Below are 24,166 nucleotides of genomic sequence, written 5' to 3'. Positions count from 1 at the left end.
AAAAAATATGTTCGAAAAAAGGGACATTTCGTCATTCTGATCTCCCACCCTGCTAAGATTCACAGACTCAAGGAAACTTTCAGTGACCCAGACAGGAAAAGGAAATGACTTCACTCTTGCCAGCGCGCCAGTCGCACGGTATTACCCGCCTCGCTGGGGGTCCTTCTCTGGGGCTGCCCTCAGCATGGCCTGTACCAATATCTAACATGTCTGCAGAGAATAGATCCCCAAAGTCTGTATCCTTGCTTTCTTTACCAAAATATTAACCTGCTTCTAGGCCCTCTTCAACTTCAAATAGGAATAAATCCAGTCCACAAAGTCGCTTCTGTCCCTAGAATGCCTGTTTCTCGACCCATGGCCTAGTCGACTTTCCCCGCCTCCACTTCCACGCCCTGGCCAAGGGGCCTACGTACTGTCAAGGCGGCACCCACAGCTACTTCCTTCCTCTCTGGGCAAGATGGCGGGTGGCGAGGCCGGAGTGACTCTGGGGCAGCCGCACCTTTCTCGCCAGGATCTTGCCACCTTGGTGAGGTTTTGCTTTGAGGGGAGGCTGAGTGAGCTGGGGAGTGAGGATGGACTATCCTCCCAGGAAGGCCTTGGGAGCAGGTAGTACCAGGGCCGTCGGCAGCGTGCGATAGCGTGGGGCACCCAAAACCCAGGCGCCCTGAGCAGCGCTGAGACAGCGGCTGCGCCTGGTCCAGTCTGCGAGCCGGCCGTGAGCATGTGCGATGGTGGGACCTTCGCGGCAGTCTTGGTTGGTTATTAAAGTTCCAACCTTTGAAGGTGTAGAACTGGGCTCTTTATACTCTATAGATTTGCCACTCTTTTAGTGAGTAGAGGTGTCTTGTGTTAGAAGGAAGGAATTCTAGAGATTCCAAGCTATCAGTACAAAATAGTTCACACAGGAAAAGTGCTGAGAAGCAGAGAAATCTGTATACAGGTAGCAGTTGAACAGTTTGTAACCAAGGTAGTTGGGAAAAGTTGTACTTTTCTTATGTGAGATGTTTTAAAATGTCCTTTTTTTTCAATTGCAGGATGTTACAAAATTGACACCACTTTCACATGAAGTTATCAGCAGACAAGCCACAATTAATATAGGTAAGATAAGAATAACAGAGGTCTGGCTTATATGTAATTTTCTATCTCTTTTTTGTGTAATTGCCTGAACAAGTGTTGAAGGTCATCAGTGATGCTATGTGACTATAGTCTGAGCTACTAGGGGGACTGAAGTAGGAGGATGGATCACTTGAGCTTAAAGTTCCAGAACAACTTAATAGTGAGTTTGTCTCCAAAAGAAAAAAAAAAGTAGCTGGTGAACTCGTGAGCAAAGTATCTGCTTTGGGGAGGAAAGACTATACCTGTGTTCAATTTACAGACTGCATGATAAAAAGATATGTAAAATTTAATAGCATGCAGCAGTATGTAATCATCTGTAGCAGAAGTTTAAGGAAGAGGTGAAAATGCAGCTCTTCTTGTTACACTGGGTTGTTTTTTTTAAGGGCAGCGTTTATGAAAGTTTTATTTGAGATATAACCTATGATTAAGGAGAGTGTTTTTTGTCTTAATTGGTACTAGAACTTTTGAGAAGTTGTGTTAATTGCTGAGTTTCCTACAGACGTTCCAGAGACCAAAGGGAACTTTTGTCAAATTAAAGTAACTTTTGGTAAATTTTGGACATTTTGAGAGTTTGTACAATCAGCACAAACTAGTTAAAAGTAAGACTACTGTGAGTATATGAGAAAGTTATAAATCATGTGGTGTCATTGAAAGGCAGCATTACTGTAATCAAATTTAGGTTTTCTTTCCATGAATTCCTTTTTCATATGTCAGGGTTTATCGTACCTATTTATTTCACTCTAGATATATTAAAATGTTTCTTAGCATGCAATATTTAGAGCATTTTTAAAAATCAGACGTTCACTTAAAATGGAGGCCGAAGTGCAGCTATGGCTTAAATGGTGGTGTGCTAGCCTTGAGCAAAGAATGCTCAGAGACCGCACCTAGATCCTAAGTTCAAGCCCCAGGACCAGCACCAAAAAAAAAAAAAGTTAAATGGAGGCAGTCTTGTGATTAAAACAAACCAGGCAGTGGGCAGTGGTGACTCATGCCTGTAATCCTATAATCCTAATCCTATCTCAAGAGGCTGAGATTTGCAGTTCCAAAGTCAACCCAGGCAGAAAAATTCATGGGATTGTCATCTCTTAAAATAACCATTGAAAAGCAGGGCTGAGGGCATTGCTCAAGTGGTAGCACATCAGCTGAGCAAGCAAGCAGAGTGAGCCCAGGAACCTGAGTACAAATACCAGTACCATAAAACATAAAAGTAAGCACTAAGTACTAAGATAAATAGCTTTACGTAAGCTAAGGGTGTGTGTGTGTGAGTGTTTATAAGAAGGAGCAGAAAGTACTAGGGATTGAACCAGGGATTGAAACCATTGCACATGCTAGGCATGTGCTCTCTCAGAGAGCTTCATCCTTAGCCCTTTAAAGTACATTTCTATTTTGAGATAGAGTTTCCTGTTGCTCAGGCTTGTCTCAAAATTGGGATCCTTCTGCTTTGGTTTCCTGGGTAGCTGGTATTGGAGGTATGTGCCATTAGACTTGATGAATGTGGTTTTTAAATAAGGTAGAAAGTGCTTCAAGAGGGCATTATGGAATATACCTGTAAGCATAACACTCTAAAGACTGAGGCAGGAGGATCTCAAGGTCAATGCTAGCCTCTAAGGAAAGAATGGAGGGAAAAATGAAAGAGGGAGGGAAGGGAAACTATTTAGACATATATGAGAAGTTTTTAGTAAAAATAATGTGGACTTCACTGTTGGTTTTACATCAGTATTTAAGTGATATATGGATTTCTTTTTCTTCCCCAATATTTGCAAACTATTGGATGCAATTGAATATACATGAGTTGATTTTTTTTTTTGTACTTTTTCTACAGGTACAATCGGTCATGTAGCTCATGGGAAGTCCACAGTTGTAAAAGCCATTTCTGGTGTTCACACAGTCAGGTTCAAAAATGAATTAGAAAGAAACATTACAATCAAGCTGGGATATGCTAATGCTAAGGTGAGCTGTCTCCTGTGGAATTTGTAGCTATTTAACTTCCATTGTTGTGCCGATAACAAATCCAAGTCTTCCTTTTTTTTCTTCTTCTCATTAAAACTTTTAGATTTATAAACTTGATGACCCAAGTTGTCCTCGGCCAGAATGTTACAAGTCATGTGGAAGTGGTACACCCGATGAGTTTCCTACAGACATTCCAGGGACTAAAGGAAACTTCAAATTAGTCAGGTGATCTTTTGGGGGGCTAAAAATAATTTACACTTTATTTTTTTGTCTTGGCTTTGTACTATTTGAGATATTGCGCACTCATCTTAATTGCTGAATAGTTTTCCTGTTTGTTTTTTATTGCCTGAAATTATAATTGAAAAGTCATTCCATTTAAAATTAAAATACTGGGGGCTAGGGATATGGCCTAGTGGCAAAGAGTGCTTGTCTTCTATACATGAGACCCTGGGTTCAATTCCCCAGCACCACATATACAGAAGTGGCACTGTGGCTCAAGTGGTAGAGTGCTAGCCTTGAGCAAAAAGAAGCCAGGGACAGTGCTCAGGCCCTGAGTCCAAGCCCCAGGACTGCCAAAAAAAAAACCCATAAAATTAAAATACTTTTAAGAAAGTTCTATAAATTAGCCAGGCACTGGTGGCTTGTGCTATTCAGGAGGTGGAGATCTGAGGCTTAGTTTGAAGCCAGTCTGAGCAGAAAAGTCTAGAGACTGTCATCTCTTAATTATCCAGCAAAAGACTGGAAGTACAGGTGTGGCTCAAATAGTAGTGAGCCAGCCTTGAACAAAATTAAAGTGGGTTGTGTGACCCTGAGTTCAAACTTAGTGCATAGGCACACACACACACAAAGTCCTCACAGTCCTTTAAAATAAAAATCTTTGCAAAAGCAGAATGGAATTCAGGGAAACCTCAACTCATTGGATTTTAGGGCTTTTTTCCTAGGCTACCTAAATATATTTCCTTGAGGACCTGTCCTTTAGCAGGTGTGTGGGAGTTTGCTTATGGACCAGATCTGACCTAAATGCCCTGACTTGTTTTTGTTTTTGTTTTGCCAGTCCTGGGCCTTGGACTCAGCCTGAGCACTGTCCCTGGCTTCTTTTTGCTCAAGGCTAGCACTGTGCCACTTGAGCCACAGTGCCACTTCTGGCCGTTTTCTATATATGTGGTGCTTGGGAATCGAACCCAGGGCTTCATGTATACAAGGCAAGCACTCTTGCCACTAGGCCATATTCCCAGCTCAATGCCCTGACTATTTAGACTGTGATAGTATAAACATACTTTTTTTGGCTGTCCTGGAGCTTGAACTCTGGGCCTGGGTGCTGTCCCTGAGTTTTTTGCCCAAGGCTAGCACTCTACCACTTGAGCCACAGTGCCACTTCTGCTTTTTCTGTTTATGTAGTACTGAGGAATCAAACCCAGAACTTCATGCATGCTAAACAATCACTACCACTAAGCCACATTCCTAGACCACATATAGTCTTTTTTTTTTTAAGTCATTCTGCCAGGAGCTGGTACCTCATGCCTGTAATCCTAGCTACTCAGGAGGCTGAGGGCTGAGGCTTCACAGCTAGCCTGAGCAAGAAAGTCTGTGAGTCTCTCATCTCCAGTTAACCACCAGAAAACCAGAATTGGAGCTGTGGCTCAAGTGATAGAGTGCTAACCTTGAGTACAAAGAGACTCAGGGACAGCACCCAAGCCCTGAGTTCAAGTCCCATAACTGACCAATTAAGTCTAGGGTTGGGGATGTGGCTTAGCGGTAGAGTGCTTGCCTAGCATCCATGAAGCCCCGGGTTTGATTCCTCACAAGAAAAAGCTGGAAGTGGCGCTGTGTGTGGCTCAAGTGGTAGAGTGCTAGCCTGAGCAAAAAGAAGCCAGAGACAGTACTCCAAGTCTGAGATCAAGCCGCAGGACTGGCAAAACAAAAAACAAAAAAACATCTAAATGAGTACCATAGCTTTCATTTCAAATGTACAATTCCAGGTACATTTCAAGGTGGTCAAGGTATTTGGGGTAAATTGTTTCAAATGACTTCTCATTCTGTTAATATTAGGTTGTAGCTTTCAGAAATTCCAAGCATATACTCTACCATTGTGTACCGTATTCATGGATTGGACTGTGGGGTTTCTTTCTTTTCCAATTTTTATGCATAGCTACTTTCATTTTGTTTGCTTTGTAATCCTCAGTGATTTTATTTTCAGCTAGCTAGTAATCATCCTTCTAAGGTCTATAAACACTTGAGTCATATAACTATTTTTAGAAATTATTTCCTATGTGATTTAAGAAATATATAAGTTGTACATGTAAGTACTGATTAATCTTAAACCTTATTGTTATTTCTCCATTGTTAGACATGTCTCCTTTGTTGACTGTCCTGGCCATGATATTTTGATGGCCACTATGCTGAACGGTGCAGCAGTGATGGATGCAGCTCTTCTGTTGATAGGTAAAAGCCTCAGAATTGGTTTGGAAAAGTCAGTGTGGAACAAGTCCAAATGGAAGTTATAAAGGGGAACTAAAGTCTTTTGAGGTTGTATCCATTACCTCAGGGTACAGGAATAGGAACTAAATTGCCATTCAGGATGACATTTCTTCTCGCCAGCTACCACACTCAAAACACTGGAGCTGATAGCTTCTGAGAATTCTTAACATAGTGTCCAAAGAAAAAAGTTAGTACTACATTCTCCTCATCTAAGGCATCTAAGGTATTAACTTTTTTGTGTGTGAAAATGCATATGTAAGTGTTGTCAGGTTTTTCCCCCTCTGCTGTCTGCTTATAGTTGTATAACTTTTTGATGTAGATGCAAATATCATTCTAATGATGGCTGAAGATTAAATTTTTTGAGGTTGCAAGAAGCCTGGGCACTGGTGGCTCACACCTTTAATCCTAGCAACTCAGGAAGCTAAGGTCTAAAGATCAAGGTTCTAATCCAACCAGGGCAGAAAGGTTTGTGAGACTCCATCTCCAAAAATAGCAAAAGGCCAGGGTGGAGCCAATGTTGGTGGCTCACTATTATAATTCTAGCTACTAAGGAGGCTGAGATCCGAAGATTGTGGTTTGAAGCCAGCCCAGACAGGAAACTTGTAAGACTTTTATCTCCAATAAACTACTCAAAGCTGGAAGATGCCCTATGGTTCAAGTGGTAGAGTGCTCAGTTTGAGCAAAAGAAGCTGTGGTGCTGTGGTTGAAGAGGTAGAGCTCTCCCTTGGAGCAAACGAAACTCAGGGACAGTGCCCGGGCCTAGAGTTCAAGCTGTAGAACCAGCCAAAAAAAAAAAAAGAAGAAGAAGAAAAGGAAAGGCCCAGGTGGAAGCATGACTTAAGTGGTAGATCACCCGCCATGCCAGCGGGAGGCCTTGATTTCAAAACGTAGTACCAACACACACACACGATTGCAAGGAGATGTAGTATATCTAAACATCATACCTTGAGAAGGGATGGTTGTTAGTGTGATACTTGTTTCTTTGTAACGTGCTGTTGGTTATCTTCCCAGTTAGGGCTCTTGGCATTTAATAGTTGTCTCTTCTGCCCTTCAGGAGCTTGGTAGGCCAGAATATCTCTAAGCCCAGGGGGCTCTCCCTTAGGTCTGAACAAAAGCTGAAGGCAGACACTGAGAAGCCAAAACTCCTTGGCTGAACGTTTCTGGCTTAGGATGAGTGGGAGGCAGTAGTACTTGGGGGTACAGGATGGAACAGGGCTAAAAGATAGAAGTTGGGCAGTAGTAGGCAAGACTTTTATCTTAGTAGGGCTACTGTAGTTTCCTTCACTAGGCACCAGTACCTTTTTTGCTGATGGTGATAATTAAGATATATACATACCGTAAAACTTAAAATTTAAGCTATTTGCAATATACAATTCACTGGCATTAAGTATGTTTGTAATTTTGTACAATATGGCATCACCACTAACGAGTTCTAATTCCTGTTTCATCTCTACAAAAGGAAAGCCCAAGCCCATTAAGCCTAGTTCTAGCAATCAATGATCTTTTTGTCTTTGGATTTGCATGGCCTGGCTACTTCTAGCTATTCTTATGCATCTTTTTAATTTTTTGTCAACTAGCTGGTAATGAGTCGTGCCCTCAGCCACAGACTTCTGAACATCTGGCAGCCATAGAAATCATGAAGCTGAAGCATATTTTGATTTTACAGAATAAAATTGATTTGGTGAAAGAAAGTCAAGCTAAAGAACAATATGAACAGATTCTTGCATTTGTACAAGGTAAAATGCCGTAATAACCAATCACTAATATCTAGTCTGAAACACTTGGAGAGATATTTGATCCAGATACCAGGTATTAATATATAGCATACTATCTAAAGCAATGTACACTTGGGTGTCTGAAGCCTTATTTCTCTACTGACTACTTGTTTGCAACCTGCTGTAACTAGTGAAATGTGATTCTGAATTTCATAGGCTGAAACATATTTCCCCCCTTTTGTAGTACTAGAGATTGAACTTTGCACTTGTCAGGCAAGCACTTCAGTTCTATTTCCATTCTGTAAACTTAGCAGTAAGAGAAAATAAAAATCCTTGGGGCTGTAGCACAGCTCAGTGGTACAGTGCTTGCCCAGCATGTATGGAGTCCTGAGTTCAATCCCCAGCACAACCCACCTACCTTGGAAAAGAAAAGAAAACCCTCAGTGATAGTAAAATGAACTGAAAAAAAAAAGTTTAAGCTTGATAACTTCACCTCTACTTTTCATTTCAGGAAAACAAAATCTCATTGTTGACATTTGGTTTTCTTACTTTTGTTTTACTTCTTAGAAAGGTTAAGTTTCTCTGGATTCAGTTCTGTCATGTGGTAAAGAATAAGTCATTTTGATTAAAATCTAATTTGTTTGGTCTATGTCTTTGACCAACCTGTTTGACATGTAATTAATAAGGAGCAAATAGTATGTGTGCTAGCAGTCTTTGATGAATGAAGAGTGTAATTTTATCTTGGACATTTATTGGGAGGTTAATTACATGTTAGAAATCTTTTTAACTAGTAAAGTGCTTGTTCCCAAGAATGTTAGTGTTTTATTCCTTTAATCAGCTTTATTATTCTTTCTATATTAAATATATCAATCTAATTTGAACATTTTTCCCCTTAAAAGGAATACAATTCATTTTCTGGAGTTAAAACAGACATGGAGTTGTCTCCATTCTAAATAGAAAAATCACTTTGTACTTTTTGCTGGCATTGTGTGGGATGTTAGGCCTCCTCTGTTTTAGTACTTTTAATTTTATGTAATATAGAACAAGTTGTACAAATCTGAATTTTGATGTTTCTAAATGTTGTCACATAGGCACTGTAGCAGAAGGCGCTCCCATTATTCCAATTTCTGCTCAGCTGAAATACAATATTGAAGTTGTCTGTGAGTACATAGTAAAGAAGATACCAGTACCCCCAAGAGACTTTACTTCAGAACCTCGGCTTATTGGTAAGTGATTGAAGGCGCCTTTCAGCTAGACTTTTCCACACTGGTGATTCTCCTTTAAGGGTGTATATTAATATGTTCTTTTTTCTGTAGAGTTGATAATAAATGGGTACGTTATTTCAAACTTGACTCATCATGAGACTGTATTGCCAGATGAGAGACAAGTCTTGAATGCAGTGGAAACTTAACTGTTACGTGCTCAGTTACTTTACACTGTAGTAGTAGTGTTCTGTATGGAATTATAACATTTCAGGATGTTAGAGATTCCATGTAAATGATTTCACTGCACCACCAAGGAAAGCTCAGCACTGCATTTTCGTTTTTCTTTTGGATACTGGGGATTGAAGCCAGAGCCCTGCGCTCTATGACTTGAGCCATACAGTCCTTGGCTTTGTGTTTTGTTTGGGGATAGTACGCTGGCCAGTGAGCCACTGGTTCCCTTCCACCCTCCTATATTTATTTGTTTGATTCTTTTTTGTGCTGGTCTGGTATTGAACTTATGTGCTCAAGGCTAGCACTCGACCACTTGAACCACAGCTTCACTTCTGGATTTGTAGGATTAATTGGAAGAGTCTCATGGATTTTGAACCACGATCCTTAGATCTAAGCTTCCTTAAGTGTGAGCCATCAGCACTTGCCATGAATTTTTTTTTCCAGTCCTGGGCCTTGAACTCAGGCCTGAGCACTGTCCCTGGCTTCTTTTTGCTCAAGGCTAGCACTCTGCCACTTGAGCCACAGCGCCACTTCTGGCCGTTTTCTGTATATGTGGTGCTGAGGAATCAAACCCAGGGTTTCATGTATGCAAGGCAAGTACTCTACCACTAGGTCATATTCCCAGCCCCCATGAACAATTTTTATAACTGCATTTTTTTTCCCTTTAACAGTATGTTAAAGTCGTTTTTCAGATGACTCCTCTTTTTTTTTGCCAGTCCTGGGGCTTGAACTCCGGGCATGAGTACTTATCTCTGGCTTCTTTTTGCTCAAGGCTAGCACTCTACCTCTTGAGCCACAGCGCCAATTCCAGCCTTTTCTGTTTATGTGGTGCTGAGGAATTGAACCCAGGGCTTGATGTGTGATAGGCAAGCACTCTACCGTTAAGCCACATTCCCAGCCCCAGATCATTCCATTTTTAACACCTACACAACAGTACAGATAAGCCATAGTATAGCTGGGCCATCATTTGCCATCTGTTAGTGAACTTATTTATGAAGTTATTTCCATTTTCCCCCATTATATTTATGTAAGACTATAGTGAACCTTTCAGTAATAATAGATTATTTACAAAGTCAACATGGAAAAGAATATTACTTCTGAAGTAAAAGAAATGCCTTTGTTCCATTTTCCTTTTAGTAATTAGATCATTTGATGTCAACAAACCTGGCTGTGAAGTTGATGATCTTAAGGGTGGTGTAGCTGGTGGTAGTATTCTAAAAGGAGTATTAAAGGTAAGTTGAGTTTCTGTGTTAGGATTTTGATTTTGTGGGTTGGGGCAGTATGAATAGTCTAATAAGGATTTTTTTCATGGTCTGGTATTCAATATAGATTTGTTTGCTTGTATGTCTTTGGAATGTGTCTGTCCTTTAAATCTCTTGTCTGGTAAAGTAGTTGGCAAATGCTGGGTGGGTCTGATTTCAATGGTTTTTTAAACGTCTTCTTTTCTTCTTGTTTAATATAGTGATCTCTTTTTCATCTTTTTTTGCCAGTCATGGGGCTTGAACTCAGGGCCTGAGCACTGTCCATGGCTTCTTTTGCTCAAGGCTAGCACTCTACTGCTTGAGCCACAGCACCACTTCCTGCTTTTTCTGTTTATGTGGTACTGAGGAATTGAACCCAGGGCTTCATGCATGCTAGGCAAGCACTCTACCACTAAGCCACATTCCCAGCCTATTTTCTTAATAGAGGAAAGAATACTTTTAGTTTTTGTGGTCTTCCTGATGGAATTCTTCATAATTATGTTGTTCTATAGTAATTTTCATGACCAATTATTTGTTTACAGGTGGGCCAGGAGATAGAAGTGAGACCTGGTATTGTTTCCAAAGATAGTGAAGGAAAACTCATGTGTAAACCTATCTTTTCCAAAATTGTATCACTTTTTGCAGAACATAATGATCTTCAGTATGCTGCTCCAGGGGGTCTTATAGGTAAGGATTTCCTTCCTAACCATTGCACTTTAAAGGAATCTGTGGTACTTTTCATGGGAAATGAATTACTCAGAAAAGATATGTTGTAGTTTTTTGTTGTTGTTGTTGTTGTTGTTGTTTTGTGCTAGTGATTAAACTCAGGGCTTCAACATGTACATGGCAAATCTCTGCCACTGAGCTGGCCTAGGATTCAGACTTTTTTTGCTGTGGCTAGCTTTGAACCATGATGTTCAGATCTCAGTCCCCTGAGTAGGTAGGGTACCAGTGTGAGCCACCAGCATCTGTATACAACCTATAAATTAAAATAGTTGAAGTAACACACGTTAAATACATAATAGGATTTTTTTCATCTTCTCCTTTCTCTCCCTTCCCTTTCTTCTCTTTCCCCTCCTTTATCCTCCCTACTCTCCTGTCCTTCCCAGAGAATAGTAGCTTTTTCTTTCTTCCTTCAGTGCTCTTCCTTTCTCCTTTTACTCCCTCCTTTTTTGTATTTTTATTTTTTGAGATGAGGCTCTATAGGTTTTTGGCTAGCTATTTCATTTTTCCATTCTGTGCTATACGAAAGTTTATTATATGCAAAATTATCTTACTATATTTAATTGGGTGGGAGTGTTATTACTAGGGCTTGAATTTAGAGTCTCATGCTCTTACTCAGATTTATTTTTTTTTAACCAATCCTCGGGCTTGGACTCTGGGCCTGAGCACTGTCACTGGCTTCTTTTTGCTCAAGGCTAGCACACTACCACTTGAGCCACAGCGCCCACTTCTGGCTTTTTCTATGTATGTGGTGCTGAGGAATCGAACCTAGAGCTTCATGCATGCTAGGTGAGCACTCTGCCACCAAGCCACATTCCCAGCCCTCTTGCTCAGATTTCTTGCTCAAAGCTTTCTTGCTCAGAACTAAGCCTCCTGAGATTAGAGGCATGAGCCACTGGTGCCCACCTTATCTTATTTGAAAGGAAATTCTGGAAATACTTAGAATTAACTTTATAGAACTCTTCCTACTTAACATCAGGAAATAGAGTTCTGATGATAACCTCCCAGTATCCCTTACTGAGCTTCAGCAGTTAATCTTGTTTCAACGATATACTTTGTTTGCCAAGCACTGAAGGCACGGTTAATAGATCTAGTGATATGTGATGTATTTAAGCTTGCCTGCCTGTCTACCCTCCCTCCATCCTTCCCTTCCCTTGTCTTGAGGGAGGCCCTTACTATGTACCACAAGATGGCCTTAAATACTGTATCCTTCTCTCCAGAGGTCTAAGATTATAGGCACATCCATGTTGGGTTTCTTATCCGGAGAGTAATTATATGCAAATAGTGTGCATGCTCACTGTAGTGATCTTTTAACCCTTCCTGAAAGATATTCAGACACATTTTGCATGATGTCATTGCTTATATTTGCTATTGTTTAGAATATAAATCAAGAGAATCTTTATTCTCGATTGTCCAATGAACCTATGAATTTACAATTTTGTTTCTCCAGATCAAACAAGTTAATGTCTATATAGCTGCAGAAGTAGGTATTAAAATGTATGGGTAGATATGTACTGTGCTTATTTAACTAGACTTTTGAAGAAATAATTATCTTTATAGATGTTTTAGAAAATAAAAGCTGGGTTGTCTACATCTTTTTTTCATTAGGAGTTGGAACAAAAATTGATCCCACTTTGTGCCGAGCTGACAGAATGGTGGGACAGGTTCTTGGTGCAGTTGGGGCTTTACCTGAGATATTCACAGAATTGGAAATATCCTATTTCCTACTTAGACGGCTCCTAGGTGTCCGCACTGAAGGAGATAAGAAAGCAGCAAAAGTAAGTGCTTTTTATAATCCTGTTTCAGAAAAAGTGGCAAACACTTACGTGAAAGCCTGTTTGGGGTTGTATTACTCTGTGCCTAACATGGAATTAAGATAAATCAGTTTAATTATTATTTTTTTTTTTTGCCAGTCGTGGGGCTTGAACTCAGGGCCTGAGCACTGTCCTTGGTTTCTTTTTACTCAAAACTAGCACTCTACCACTTGAGCCACAGTGCCACTTCTGGCCATTTTTCTGTATATGTGGTGCTGAGGAATCGAACTTTATGTATATGAGATGAGCACTTTACCACTAGGCCATATTCCCAGCCCTGAGGATCACAGTTTGAAGCAAATCCTGGCAGGCAAATCCATGAAACTTATCATCTCCAAATCACCAAAAAGCCAGAAGTGGAGCTGTGGCTCAAATAGTAGTACCTTTGAACAAAACAGCTTGGGGACAGACAGCACCCAGGCCCCGAGCTCAAGCCCAGGACCAGCATGCATGCATGCGTGCACACACACACACACACACACACACACACACACACACACACATACACACAATACTATATACAAGTTATCAAAGAATTATAGAATTGCTTCTTTTTTGTTAAAACACTGAACTTGAGTCTCTTGGTTAAAAATTCATGTAGTGCATGTGAAATAACATGAAAAAGTATTTTCATGAGAAATTTAAAAAAAAAAACAATTTTGGCTTTTCCGCACACATATAAAAGTTTATCGTGCCTTTTGTTTTTCTTTTGTTGGTCATGGGGTTTGAACTCAGGGCCTGGGCACTGTCCCTGAGTTCTTTTGCTTAATTAAAGCTAGGACTCTACCACTTGGAACCACAGCTTTACTTGTGGTTTTTCTGGTGGCTAATTGGAGATAAGAGTCTCACATACTTTCCTGACTTTCCTGCTTGGGCTGACTCTGAACTGCAATCCTTAAGTCTCAGCCTCCCTAGTAGCTAGTATTACAGGTGTGAGCTACTGGCAACTGGCTTGTCATGTGTTTTTGAATTCCTGTAATACCAACTTGACTATTTTTGTCTCATCTGACCTACCAAAACATGAAACCATTAAAACAGTGGTCTGATTTGGGGCATTAGGCTAATAATTTACTTAATGTTCCTTGTGCAGTTGGTGCCAGCCAATTAAATAGAGACTCAGAGAATTCCAATAATTGGTTTAGGTACAAAAATAGAATGGGACCTCCAAAATCACCTCACTAACTCATAAAGCTGTTTTCCTGTTTTTCTGATCCATACACACCCACCTAGGAAGTTTTATACCTCATTTCTACTGTAGGCTGAAAGTCTATAATTTAAAAATCTAAGGTCTAAATGCTCCAAAATCTGGAGCTTTTGGTGCTTTCTTTTTTTTTTTAAGCACTGACATGATGCTCCCACTGGAAAATTCCATACATGACCTGATGATGAGTCATAATTAAATGCAACTGCACTAAAATACTGTGGAAAATTGTAAAAATCGCCTCAGGTTATGCGTCTAAGGTGTGCATAAAACATAAGTCAACCAGGTTTGGGTGGCCCATGCTTGTAATCCTAGCTGCTCTGGAAGCTGAGATTTGAGGATTGTGGTTGGAAGTCAGTCTGGGCAGGAAAGTTTGGGAGACTTATCTTCAATAACCTCAAAAAAGCCAGAAAGGGGGGTGTGGAAGGGAAGTGGGAGAAAATGAAGGAAGGGGATAACACTATTGAAAAAGAAATACAGTCATTACCTTATGTAACTGTACATAATGAAAATTTTAAAAGAAAAGGAAAAGCCAGAATCTGACTTGTGACTCACCTGGTAGAGTGCTATCCTTGAACACAAACAGCTCAAGGACAGCACTCAGGCCCTGAGTTCAAGCCCCAGGACTGGTATCGACCCCCACAAAAAATATGTGAGGCTTGGCATAGTTACTTATTCCTGTAATAGTAATATCAAGAGGCAGGAAGATTAGCAGTTCCAAGCCAGCCTATGCTACATAGCAAGATTCTATTCATAAAGCAAAACCTAAGACTTCAGTGTTTAGACTTGAGTCTTATCCCCAAAGGCACCTCATATGTGTATGTAAGTATAAAATCGTGAGAGACTTGGAATGCTTTTTTTTTTTTTTTTTTTTTTGCCAGACTTGGGGCTTCGACTCAGAGCCTGAGGACTGTTCGCTGGCTCTTTTGCTCAAGGCTAACACTCTACCACTTGAGCCACAGCACCACTTTTGGCTTTTTCTATATAAAGTCAGTGGGTGCCAAATCAGCATTCTGCTTTCTACCTTAAACTGGAAATCATCTTGATTTTTGTTTTTTTTTTTTTCTCCACTCGATTTCTTTCTGTAGGTACAAAAGCTATCAAAGAATGAAGTGCTTATGGTCAACATAGGATCCCTGTCAACAGGAGGGAGAGTTAGTGCTGTCAAGGCTGATTTGGGTAAAATTGTTTTGACTAATCCTGTGTGCACAGAAGTAGGAGAAAAAATTGCCCTTAGTCGAAGGGTTGAGAAACACTGGCGGTAAGTTGATTGGCTTAACTTTGTGCTATATGCATGGGTGTACACTCTTTCTTGGAAACGAGTTTTCATAGTTTTGACTATCTGGATTTGTGATAATTACATTTCAGTAGCTTTGATTTGTAGTCCCAAGTACTATAGTTGGCTTCTCTTTCTATTAAACACATGCTATGAAAAAAAGAAAAAACCTAATTAATTGGCTGAGTATTAGTGGCTTGGCCTGTAATCCTAGGTACCCCAAGAGGCTAAGATCCAGAGAATCATGGTTCAAAGCCAGCCCAGCCGAAAAGTTGGTGAGCCAGTGTGGCTTAAGTGCTAGAGCTGTTTGTGAGCATGTCAGCCGAGCAAGTACAAGGCCCTGAGTTGAAACCATGATTGTCATTCGTGCTCATTGCTGTAGGATGATACTGCTTCTAGTTCCCTATAAATAGGCTATAGCTAAGAAATAGATTTGAGTCCTCACTCTAGGGGTTTCCTATTAGTTACTGAGTCTGCCTATTCCTTTCTATCCCTTGTAACATATCTATACCACTATTGTTTCATACTTAAAATATGGTGCAAGAGACTTCTAGTTTGCTTAATCCTTTGTCACAGAAGAGCTTAGTCACTATGAAAGTGTTTTGGGAATGTTTTGACTGAGCTCTTCTGCGATCAGCTGGTAGATGATGTGTCCCTCTAGTTCTTTTTCCTTTGCCACGTGAGGTCATGCTAATGGTATTGCAGTCTGTTGAGGTACTATAAGAGGAATGCATTTCTTAAGGAGAAAATGATATAGAATAAGTTGTTAACAAAATTCAATTGGTGTGTTTTGGGCATAGTTCTTAGACTAGCAGGACTTTAGTGGATCTTAGGGGTAGGTGTGTTTTGTTTTTTGCCAGTCCTGGGGCTTGAACTCAGGGCCCCAGCACCATCCTGGCTTCTTTTTGCTCAAGGCTAGCATTCTACCACTTGAGCCATAGTGACCCTTCTGGCTTCTTCTATATATGTGGTGCTGAGGAATTGAACCTAGGGCTTCATGTATACAAGGCGAGCACTCTACCACTAGGCCATATTCCCAGTGCTGGGTAGGTATATTTTGATAGAATGAAAGCAAGTATGTTCATAGTAAGAATGACTGTGAGCTTTCTCCATGGAGGAGCTGACTGTGAACATTTGAATTTAAAGGTGGGCAAGGCCGGACTTGAGTGGCTCATGCTAGCCACTTAAGAGGCTGTGATCCAAGGATCACAATTTGAAGCCTGTCTTAGTCCATGAAGCTCTTATCTCTGATGAACCACCAAAAAACCAGAAGTGAAACTGTAGCTTAAGTAGTAGAGCACTTGCCTTAAGCCCCCCCCCCCCCAAAAAAAAGCTTAGGGGCAATATCCAGACTGTGAGTTGTAGTCCCAAGACCAGCACAGGACAAACCAAAAACATGGGCAGGTAAAACCTATTGTGTCATGTGATTATGTGTTGATACTAATGAAATAGATGTGCAACTGGTGATTTCTTTTATTTTCATTCTCCAGTTTAATTGGTTGGGGTCAAATAAGAAGAGGAGTGACAATCAAGCCAACTGTGGATGATGACTGAAGAATCCCAGCTAACTAAGTCATTTGGATGGGGTTGAAATTTGTCTTAACAATGTAGGGTATATTTTCAAAGCAATACTAGGGAATTAATTTCACAGCCCATTACCTTTGTAGGTAACTAAGGTTTTTCTCATTTTTTGGCATCAACAATTTAATCTCTAGTACTAACAATATGGGATATACAACAAATGTCAAAAAAAACTCTATTGCTGGATTGAAACTACATTTTAGCTGAACATTCCCAAGTGTCTAAATCAATGCAAGTTTAAAATGAAACTTTGCTACCAGCCTTCATTGTAGCTCATATACCAATGAACTTGTCTGAGATAAAAAGTTTTTCTTTTTCATGCTTCATCTTTGAGTAGTTCCAGGCTGAAGGACTGTTGTACCAGTAAAAGCTGGAAGATAAACTCTTGAAGACCAGCTTCCCTTTGGCCCATTCTTTTATATTGTTTGTTTGTTTGTTTTTGCCAGTCTGGGCTTGAACTCAGGACCTGGGCACTGTCTCTGAGCTTCTTTTGCTCAAGGCTAGCACTCATATCACTTGAGTCACAGTGCCTCTTCTGGCTTTTTCTGTGTATATGGTACTGAGGAATTGAACCCAGGGCTTCATGTGTGCTAGGCAAGCCCTCTACCTCTAAGCCACATTCCCAGCCCTTTATATTGCTTTATCTTTGAAATTTTAAGCAAAAAGAGAATGAGTAAGGGGCTGGAAATATGGCTTAGTTGCTACAGTGCTTGCCTAGCATACATGAAGCACTGTGTTTAATTCCTCAGCACCATAAACAGAAAAAAAACATTGGAAATGGTGTTGTCTCAAGGGGTGGTGTGCTAGCTTTGAGCAAAAGAAACTTAGGGGCAGGCCCAGGCCCCTAAGTTCAAGCCCCAGGACTGGCAAAAAAAGAAAAAAGAAAATGAGTAGGGTCAAGTGAAATTGACCATTAGAGTATGAATACCCAACCCCATAGACAAACCTTTTTCCCCTTTACTCTTTTTCCTGGAATGGAACATAGGAAATCAGAGCCAGAAGTTCTCCACAACTCCTTCCATTGCCATGAGGTTATTTCTTCCTTGGTTACCTGAAATCTGACAGTCTTCCTCTATTGGCAAATAGTGTATGCAGAGGTGAGGAACCGTAGGCCATACAAAGCCCTTGAAGTCATGAACTCATTCGGTGTGGGATAGGACAGATACATACGCTTTTTGTATGCCTCTTGATGGCTGCCTGAGGCCCTATTCCTGAAGTGATAATTTTGTGTGGCCCTTAATAATATAAATATTCAAATTGCCCTTGGCAGAAAAAAAAAGTTTCCCCACCTTTCTATTCAGAGATACTAGATAACTAGAAAAGCTCCTTCCAGGCTATATTTTCTATTTTGTTTTTGGGGAGCTGGGAATTGAGCTCAGGGCCCCACTGTGCTATGCACATATGCTATCATGAGCTACCCCTTGGCCTGTTTTTCTTAGCTGTTTCATTGATCATGTTATGACATAGATTCTAATATTAGTATTCTTTGGGCCTAGCAAGAAGTAGAAAATTTTTGAGAAAACTAATGAGTCTGATTCTTTTTAACCTAATATCTGTGTCCCTCGACTTTTCCTGGGCTGTGCTTTTTTATATTTTTATTTATGTCTTTGCTTTATAAAAGATTGGGTGTTTAAAGCTCAAGGACAGCACCCAGGCCCGGAGTTCAAGCCCTAGTACCGGCACAAAAAAATAAATAAAGGGTGTGTACAGTCTGTTCACAACACTGTAGCCTATTTTGTGGGAGTTCTGATTCCCAACGTTAGCTGACAGAATTGCTGGGGGAGGTTTTGAGAAAAAATATTCCCAGAAATTCTGATCTAATTGACTTGGGGCAGAGCCTAAATGCTATTTTTTGTTTTCAAACTTCTCTTGCCTGGGCACAGGTGGCTTACACCTGTAGTCCTAGCTACTCAGGAGTCTGAGATCTGGAATATTGAGGTTCAAAGCCAGTCTGGGCAGGGAAGTCTTTGAGACTCATCTCCAAAATAATCAGCAAATAGCCAAGTTGGAGGCATAGCTCAAATGGCAGAGCACCGGCCAAGTAATCAGGGGGCCCTGAGTTTAAACCCAGGTATCAGAAAAACAAACCTTCCCAGTGTTGGGGAACAAGTTTAGAGTTAAGAAGTAGACATATTAAATAATAGTATCTCAATAAATTTTGGTAGTCTGATAATATTCTTCAGTTTTCTTAAATTTGCATTGAGATGGGATTTCATTCCAGTTATGATAACGTGTTCTTTTGGATATTGAAGCTGCCTTGTAGAAGTTTAGAAGCTGTGGTTGTGGGTTGTCATTTAAATCGATAAGTTTTGAGAAAGCATTATAATGTTATGTATTTGATTGATTTTAAAGGGTTGCATTGTAGCATGAAGAACACATTTAAATAAAACAAAGTTCTAAATCAAACATCTGGAATGTCATCACTTCTCGGCCTTTTGGCTAAGATCAAGAGTAGCATATCTGCTATGTCCCCTTGAGTTTCATAAGTACTGTCTACCTAAAATTCTGGGATAAGACTCAGAATAGTGACTTCCCTTATTGCAATTAATTTTGTGTCAGATGAAGTCAGTACAGTGTTGTACATCCATGTGAATTTCAACCACATTGCAAAAGCACTCTGGTTAGTGAAATGAGTATACACAGATAGAAAAACATTGGGCCTTACCATCTTTTGGTGTGTGTGTGCTGACACTGAGGCTTGAACCCAATGCTTGGGCATTGTCCCTCAGCTTTTTCGGTCAAGGCTCCTCTTACTGTCTTTCCTGTTTCTGGCCTTACCTTGCTTCAGTCCATTCTCAACACTAGCTTATTAGTCTTATAAGAAAATTCTGTATATAACTAAGGTCTATGCTTAATTTGTTTCACAATAAGAGGCATAAAGGGGTACCTAAATTCTTGTCCCTAGTTTGCTTGTATGCATCCTCCAGAGGTAGGTTTGTGGTTGTATTTGCACAGGAAAAAATACAAATTCCTAAGATTTCTAAAATGCACAAAAACCTGATGCAGTGATGTGTCCAGTGATATGGTTGCTTTTCACGAAATTTTTATTTACCAAAGACAAGGTGGATATTCTTAAAATATTCATAGTTGAATATAGTGGTACAACATAATTCCAACATTCAGGAGCCTGAGGCAAGAACAAGACTTTAAAAAAAATTAAAAAGCCGAGTGCCAGTGGCTCACAACTGTAATTCTAGCTACTTGGGAAGCTGAGATCTGAGGATCTTGGTTTGAAGCCAGCCTGGGTAGAAAAGTCCCCGTGAGACTTTTATCTGCAATTAACCAGTCAAAAACTGGAAGTAGCACTGTGGCTCACATGGTAGAGTGCCAGCCTTGAATGAGAAAGCTCAGGGACAACACCTAGGCCTTGAGTTCAAACCTCATGACTCACCAAAAATAAAAATAAACCTAAGTAACTAGAGAGGGAAACTGAACTTGTGTGTCCTAAGCCAATAAGTGTTAAAATCATAATTTATACATCAGCGATAGAGCCTGCCCTTGACCTTGCCTAAAATGATACATACATATACACTATACTCATGAAAACAGTCACTGGTGCTTCACATCTGTAATCTTAGCTGCTTGGAAGGCTGAGATCAGGAAGATTGTGGGTCCAGGCTAGCCCAGGCATATATATGCATGAGATCCCTTAGCCAATAAATGAGTGTGGCAAACACCAGTTGGCCTAGCTATATGAAAGGCTGAGATTGGAAGCATCGTGGTTCCAGGCTGCCTGTGCAGAGATTCCATCTCAGTGGAAGAAGCTGGACATGGTGGTGCTCACCTGTTATCCTGACTGCAGTGGGAGTGAAAAATAGGATCACAGGTTTGGGCAGGAAGTGATACTATCTCAAACATAACCAATACAAAAAGGGGAGAGAAAATGTTGCTCAGCAGTGGTGAACAGGAAACGCTAAGTTCAAATCGGTATCATCAAGAAAAGTAAGGATTATTCACTTAATGAAACATTGAAGCAAAAGTATATACCCACAGTCACTGGTGGAGGAAACGTAAAAATGAAAGCTGGGCATGGTACCCCACACCTGTAATCTCATCATTCAAGAGATAGAGGCAAGGGCTTGCCTAGCATTCATAAAGCCCTGAGTTTGATTCCTCAGTACCACATACACAGAAAAAGCTGGAAATTGCACTGTGGCTCAAGTGGTAGTGTTAGCCTTGAGCAAAAGAAGCTCAGGGGGGCTGGGAATATGATCTAGTGGCAAGAGTGCTTGCCTCCCATACATTCAATTCCCCAGCACCATATATATAGAAAATGGCCAGAAGTGGCGCTGTGGCTCAAGTGGTAGAGTGCTAGCCTTGAACAAAAAGAAGCCAGGGACAGTGCTCAGGCCCTGAGTCCAAGGCCCAGGACTGGCAAAAAAAAAAGCAGCAGCAGCTCAGGGACAGTGCCCAAGCCCTGCGTTCAAGCCCCAGGGCTGGCCAAAGAAACAAAGGAGATAGAGGCAGAATGATCAATAGTTTGTGGCAAGCCTGGTCTCCAAAGCCTAAAATGGAAAAAGGAGGGGCTGGGAGTGGCTAAAGTAGGAACCAACAAACCTAAGGCCCCAAGTTCAAATTCCAGTACTGCCAAACAAAACATACACATACCCTACAATGTCAGTGTAATTTTATTTAGGGATAGATTATTGAGACAAACTACAACAACAGGAAAAACTGTAATAATACATAAAATAAAGGCTTTTCTTTACTACCAAGGACTGAACTCAGGACCTTGTACATACTGGGCAAGCACTCTACCACAGAACTACACACTAGCTTAGAGCAATTGTTGAATGTTACATCAGCCTTGGTTTCCAGATAAATGCTACCTAATACAAGGTGTGTGTGGAATATATAACGAACTTTTTCAACTCCAAAGTGAAACAAACCAATTTTTAAAATGAGGATAAGATGAGCTCAGTGGTAGAGTGCTTGCATAGGAGATGAGAAACCCTAGGTTTCCTTGGCACTGAGGAAAAAAGCAAAAGATTTAACTACATATTTCACTAAAGAAATAGTGCCACACTGTGTAATGCCTTTTTATATGTTGCTTAATTCAGTTGATTAATATTTAATTAAGGATTGTTGCACTCATGTTCACTAGGAATAGTGAGTGGCGTTTGGTGTATTTTTTTTTCTTTTGATGGCTTTAAATGACATTGGTATGGGGTAATAACTTTATAGAATTAGTTAGGAAGTATTCTATCCTGTTTTCTGAAAGAGCCTTCCCTCCCTCCCTCTCTCTCTCTTTCTTTCTCTTACTCTTGGTTTCCTTCTTTCTTTTATATCAGAATTTAAACTCAGAGTCTAGTGCCTGCTAAGCAAGCACTGTACCACTTGATCCATACCTCCATCCTTTTTGCTTTATTATGCAGATCCAATCTCTCATTTTTTGCCCACACCAGCCTAGCTGGCAGTCTTCCTTCCTCTCCCTCCTACATAGCTGGGATTATAGGCATGAGCCATTCATGTCTCACTTGTTCTTTGAGATAAGATTTCACTAACTGTTTGCCCAGGCTGTCTCAAACTACAACCCTCGTCACCTTCCTGGAAGACGAGTTTATAGATGTGAACCACCTTGTCTAGCTTAAACTTTGTCTTATGACATAATTGTGAATCCACAGTGCCCCCTAATGGTAACAGCGTATAAAACTATTATGACTACCAGGATACTGTAAAAATACAGGACTTTTCCATCACAAAGGACCTCTCAGTTTACCTTCCTGCATCTACGTCTGCTTTCCTTACCCCAACTCTCCTTGCCTCTATCCTGAACCCTTGCTAATCACTCCATTACACTACACTTGATCTTAGCCAAAAGGCCGAGAAGTGATTAATCACTCCATTTCAGTAATTCATTTCAGCCAATCATCTCCATTTCAGTAATTTTGGATTGACTTTTTCACTTAGTATAATTTGAAGGTTATCTGAATTGATGCCTGTTCAAATAGTTCACTCCTTGTTATTACTGGATTTATTTTATAGTATGCATGTGTATGTACCTTAGTTTAATTTTCACACATTTGGGAATATCAAGTTATTTTCCAGTTACTGCCTGTGTCAACTGAAGCTGCTGTAAACTTTCATGGACAGGTCTTTTGTGTTTGTTTTTGTTTATTGGTTGTGGAGCATGGACAGGATTCTGGGGATTGAACTCAAGGCCTCATCTATGCAAAGAACACATTCTGTCACTTAGATATTTCCCTAGCCCCCTGTATAGGTCTTGATATGCATTTAAGTTTTCCTTTCTCTGGAATAAAAGCCTAGGAGTATAATTAGTGGGGCTATGTGATAGTCACATGTTTGTTTGTCTTTTTTTTGTGGGGGTGTGTGTGTGTATGCTGGTCCTAGGGCTTGAACTCAGAGCCTGATTGCTTATTGAGATATGAGAATCAACATTCTCAAAACCAGCCTGGGAATGTGGCTTAGTGGTAGAGTGCTTGCCTAAGATGTATGAAGCCCTAGGTTCGATTCCTCAGCACCACATAAACAGAAAAAAAACAAAAAAAAAGAAAAAAACAGATGTGGCACTATGGCTCAAGTGGTATAGAGTGCTAGCTTTGAGCAACATAAGCTGAGGGACAGTGCCCAGGCCCTGAGTTCAAACCCCAGGACTGGCAAACAACAACAACAACAAAACAGCTTGCCCAGACAAGTCCTTAAGACTCCATCCACAAAATAACCAGCAAAATGCTGGATTGGATCTGCGTGCCAGTGGCTCATACCTGCAATCCTAGCTACCCAGGAGGCTGAGAGCTGAGAATAATGCTTTCCAGCTAACGCAGGCAGGAAAGTCAGTGAGACTCTTAGTTCCAATTAAGCACCAAAAAAAAAGGCAGAAGAGGCACAGGGGCTAAAGTGGTAAAGTATTAACACTGAGCACAAAAACTCAGGGACAGTGCTTTGGACTTTAGTACAAACCCTCGGATTGGCACACCAAAAATATGATAAAACTCCCAAGGGCTGGAATTACAGGCATAAGTCACTTTGCTGACTATGTGATTAATTTTTGTATGTGTATCTTGTGTCCTAGACCTACTGAACTCATTTGTTCTCAAAATTCTGTTATAAATCTTTTTACTCCGGCTTCTTTTTTGATCTTAACATTTTTCTCGCATTTCTTTTTTCTCTTCTTTTGTCTTCCTCCCCATCTCCTTCCCTCCTCTTTGCCTCTTTCTTCCTTCTATCTCTCCCCCTAACTCTCCCTTCTCATCCTCCCTCCCTCCCTCTTTCCCTCTCTTTTTGAATGTAGAGGTTTATTTTCACTGAGGGATGTGCTCAGTCTTTGGCCCGCAGCCTTGCTGGAGGCAGCCAGCATACTGCTCAGCTTCTCTGGCTTCCTCTTGCGCGGACGTGCGTTCCCACCCCTCTTCTTGATGAACTTGTCCTTGGCCACCTTTAGCACAACTGTGGTGGGCTGCTCGCTTCACGGGGCTAAAGGGCAGTCCCTCATCAACTCCCTGTGTGCTTGGTGAGATGCCTGCAGCATCTGGCCTGTGTTAGCTCCTGTCCTTGGTCACTTTATGGCTCTGATGGAGGCCCCCAAGGACGATAGGCTAGCATAGAGCCGTGGCTGTTGTGGGAAAGAGGCCTGTTACAGATTTCCTCCATAGAAATCATCAGCAAATAGAGTTA

The 24,166-nt window shown here is 40.7% G+C and overlaps 1 protein-coding gene across 1 annotated transcript; it reads left to right on the top strand.

Moving 5' to 3' along the window:
* Positions 1-406: 406 nt before the first annotated feature.
* On the top strand, positions 407-16,825 carry Eif2s3 (eukaryotic translation initiation factor 2 subunit gamma). The gene is made up of 12 exons (XM_048336085.1): positions 407-526; positions 1,035-1,098; positions 2,939-3,066; positions 3,170-3,291; positions 5,414-5,508; positions 7,122-7,280; positions 8,351-8,485; positions 9,833-9,927; positions 10,479-10,623; positions 12,268-12,437; positions 14,763-14,935; positions 16,441-16,825. Exons 1-12 carry the CDS (start codon positions 458-460, stop codon positions 16,502-16,504), a joined length of 1,419 nt encoding a protein of 472 aa, XP_048192042.1. The 5' UTR covers positions 407-457; the 3' UTR covers positions 16,505-16,825.
* Positions 16,826-24,166: the final 7,341 nt, after the last annotated feature.

The sequence above is a fragment of the Perognathus longimembris genome, chromosome 28 (assembly GCF_023159225.1).
Source record: "Perognathus longimembris pacificus isolate PPM17 chromosome 28, ASM2315922v1, whole genome shotgun sequence".
NCBI lineage: Eukaryota > Metazoa > Chordata > Mammalia > Rodentia > Heteromyidae > Perognathus > Perognathus longimembris.
The sequence above is the reverse complement of the archived record's forward strand: the minus strand, read 5'-3'. Positions and strand labels throughout refer to the sequence as shown.

Excerpts from the sequence above, each read along its gene's own strand:
- Eif2s3 (XM_048336085.1), top strand. The coding sequence starts at position 458 with ATGGCGGGTGGCGAGGCCGGAGTGACTCTGGGGCAGCCGCACCTTTCT. Across the intron at positions 9,928-10,478 it reads TTCTAAAAGGAGTATTAAAG|GTGGGCCAGGAGATAGAAGT; the intron begins GTAAGTTGAGTT and ends ATTTGTTTACAG. Across the intron at positions 14,936-16,440 it reads AGGGTTGAGAAACACTGGCG|TTTAATTGGTTGGGGTCAAA; the intron begins GTAAGTTGATTG and ends TTCATTCTCCAG.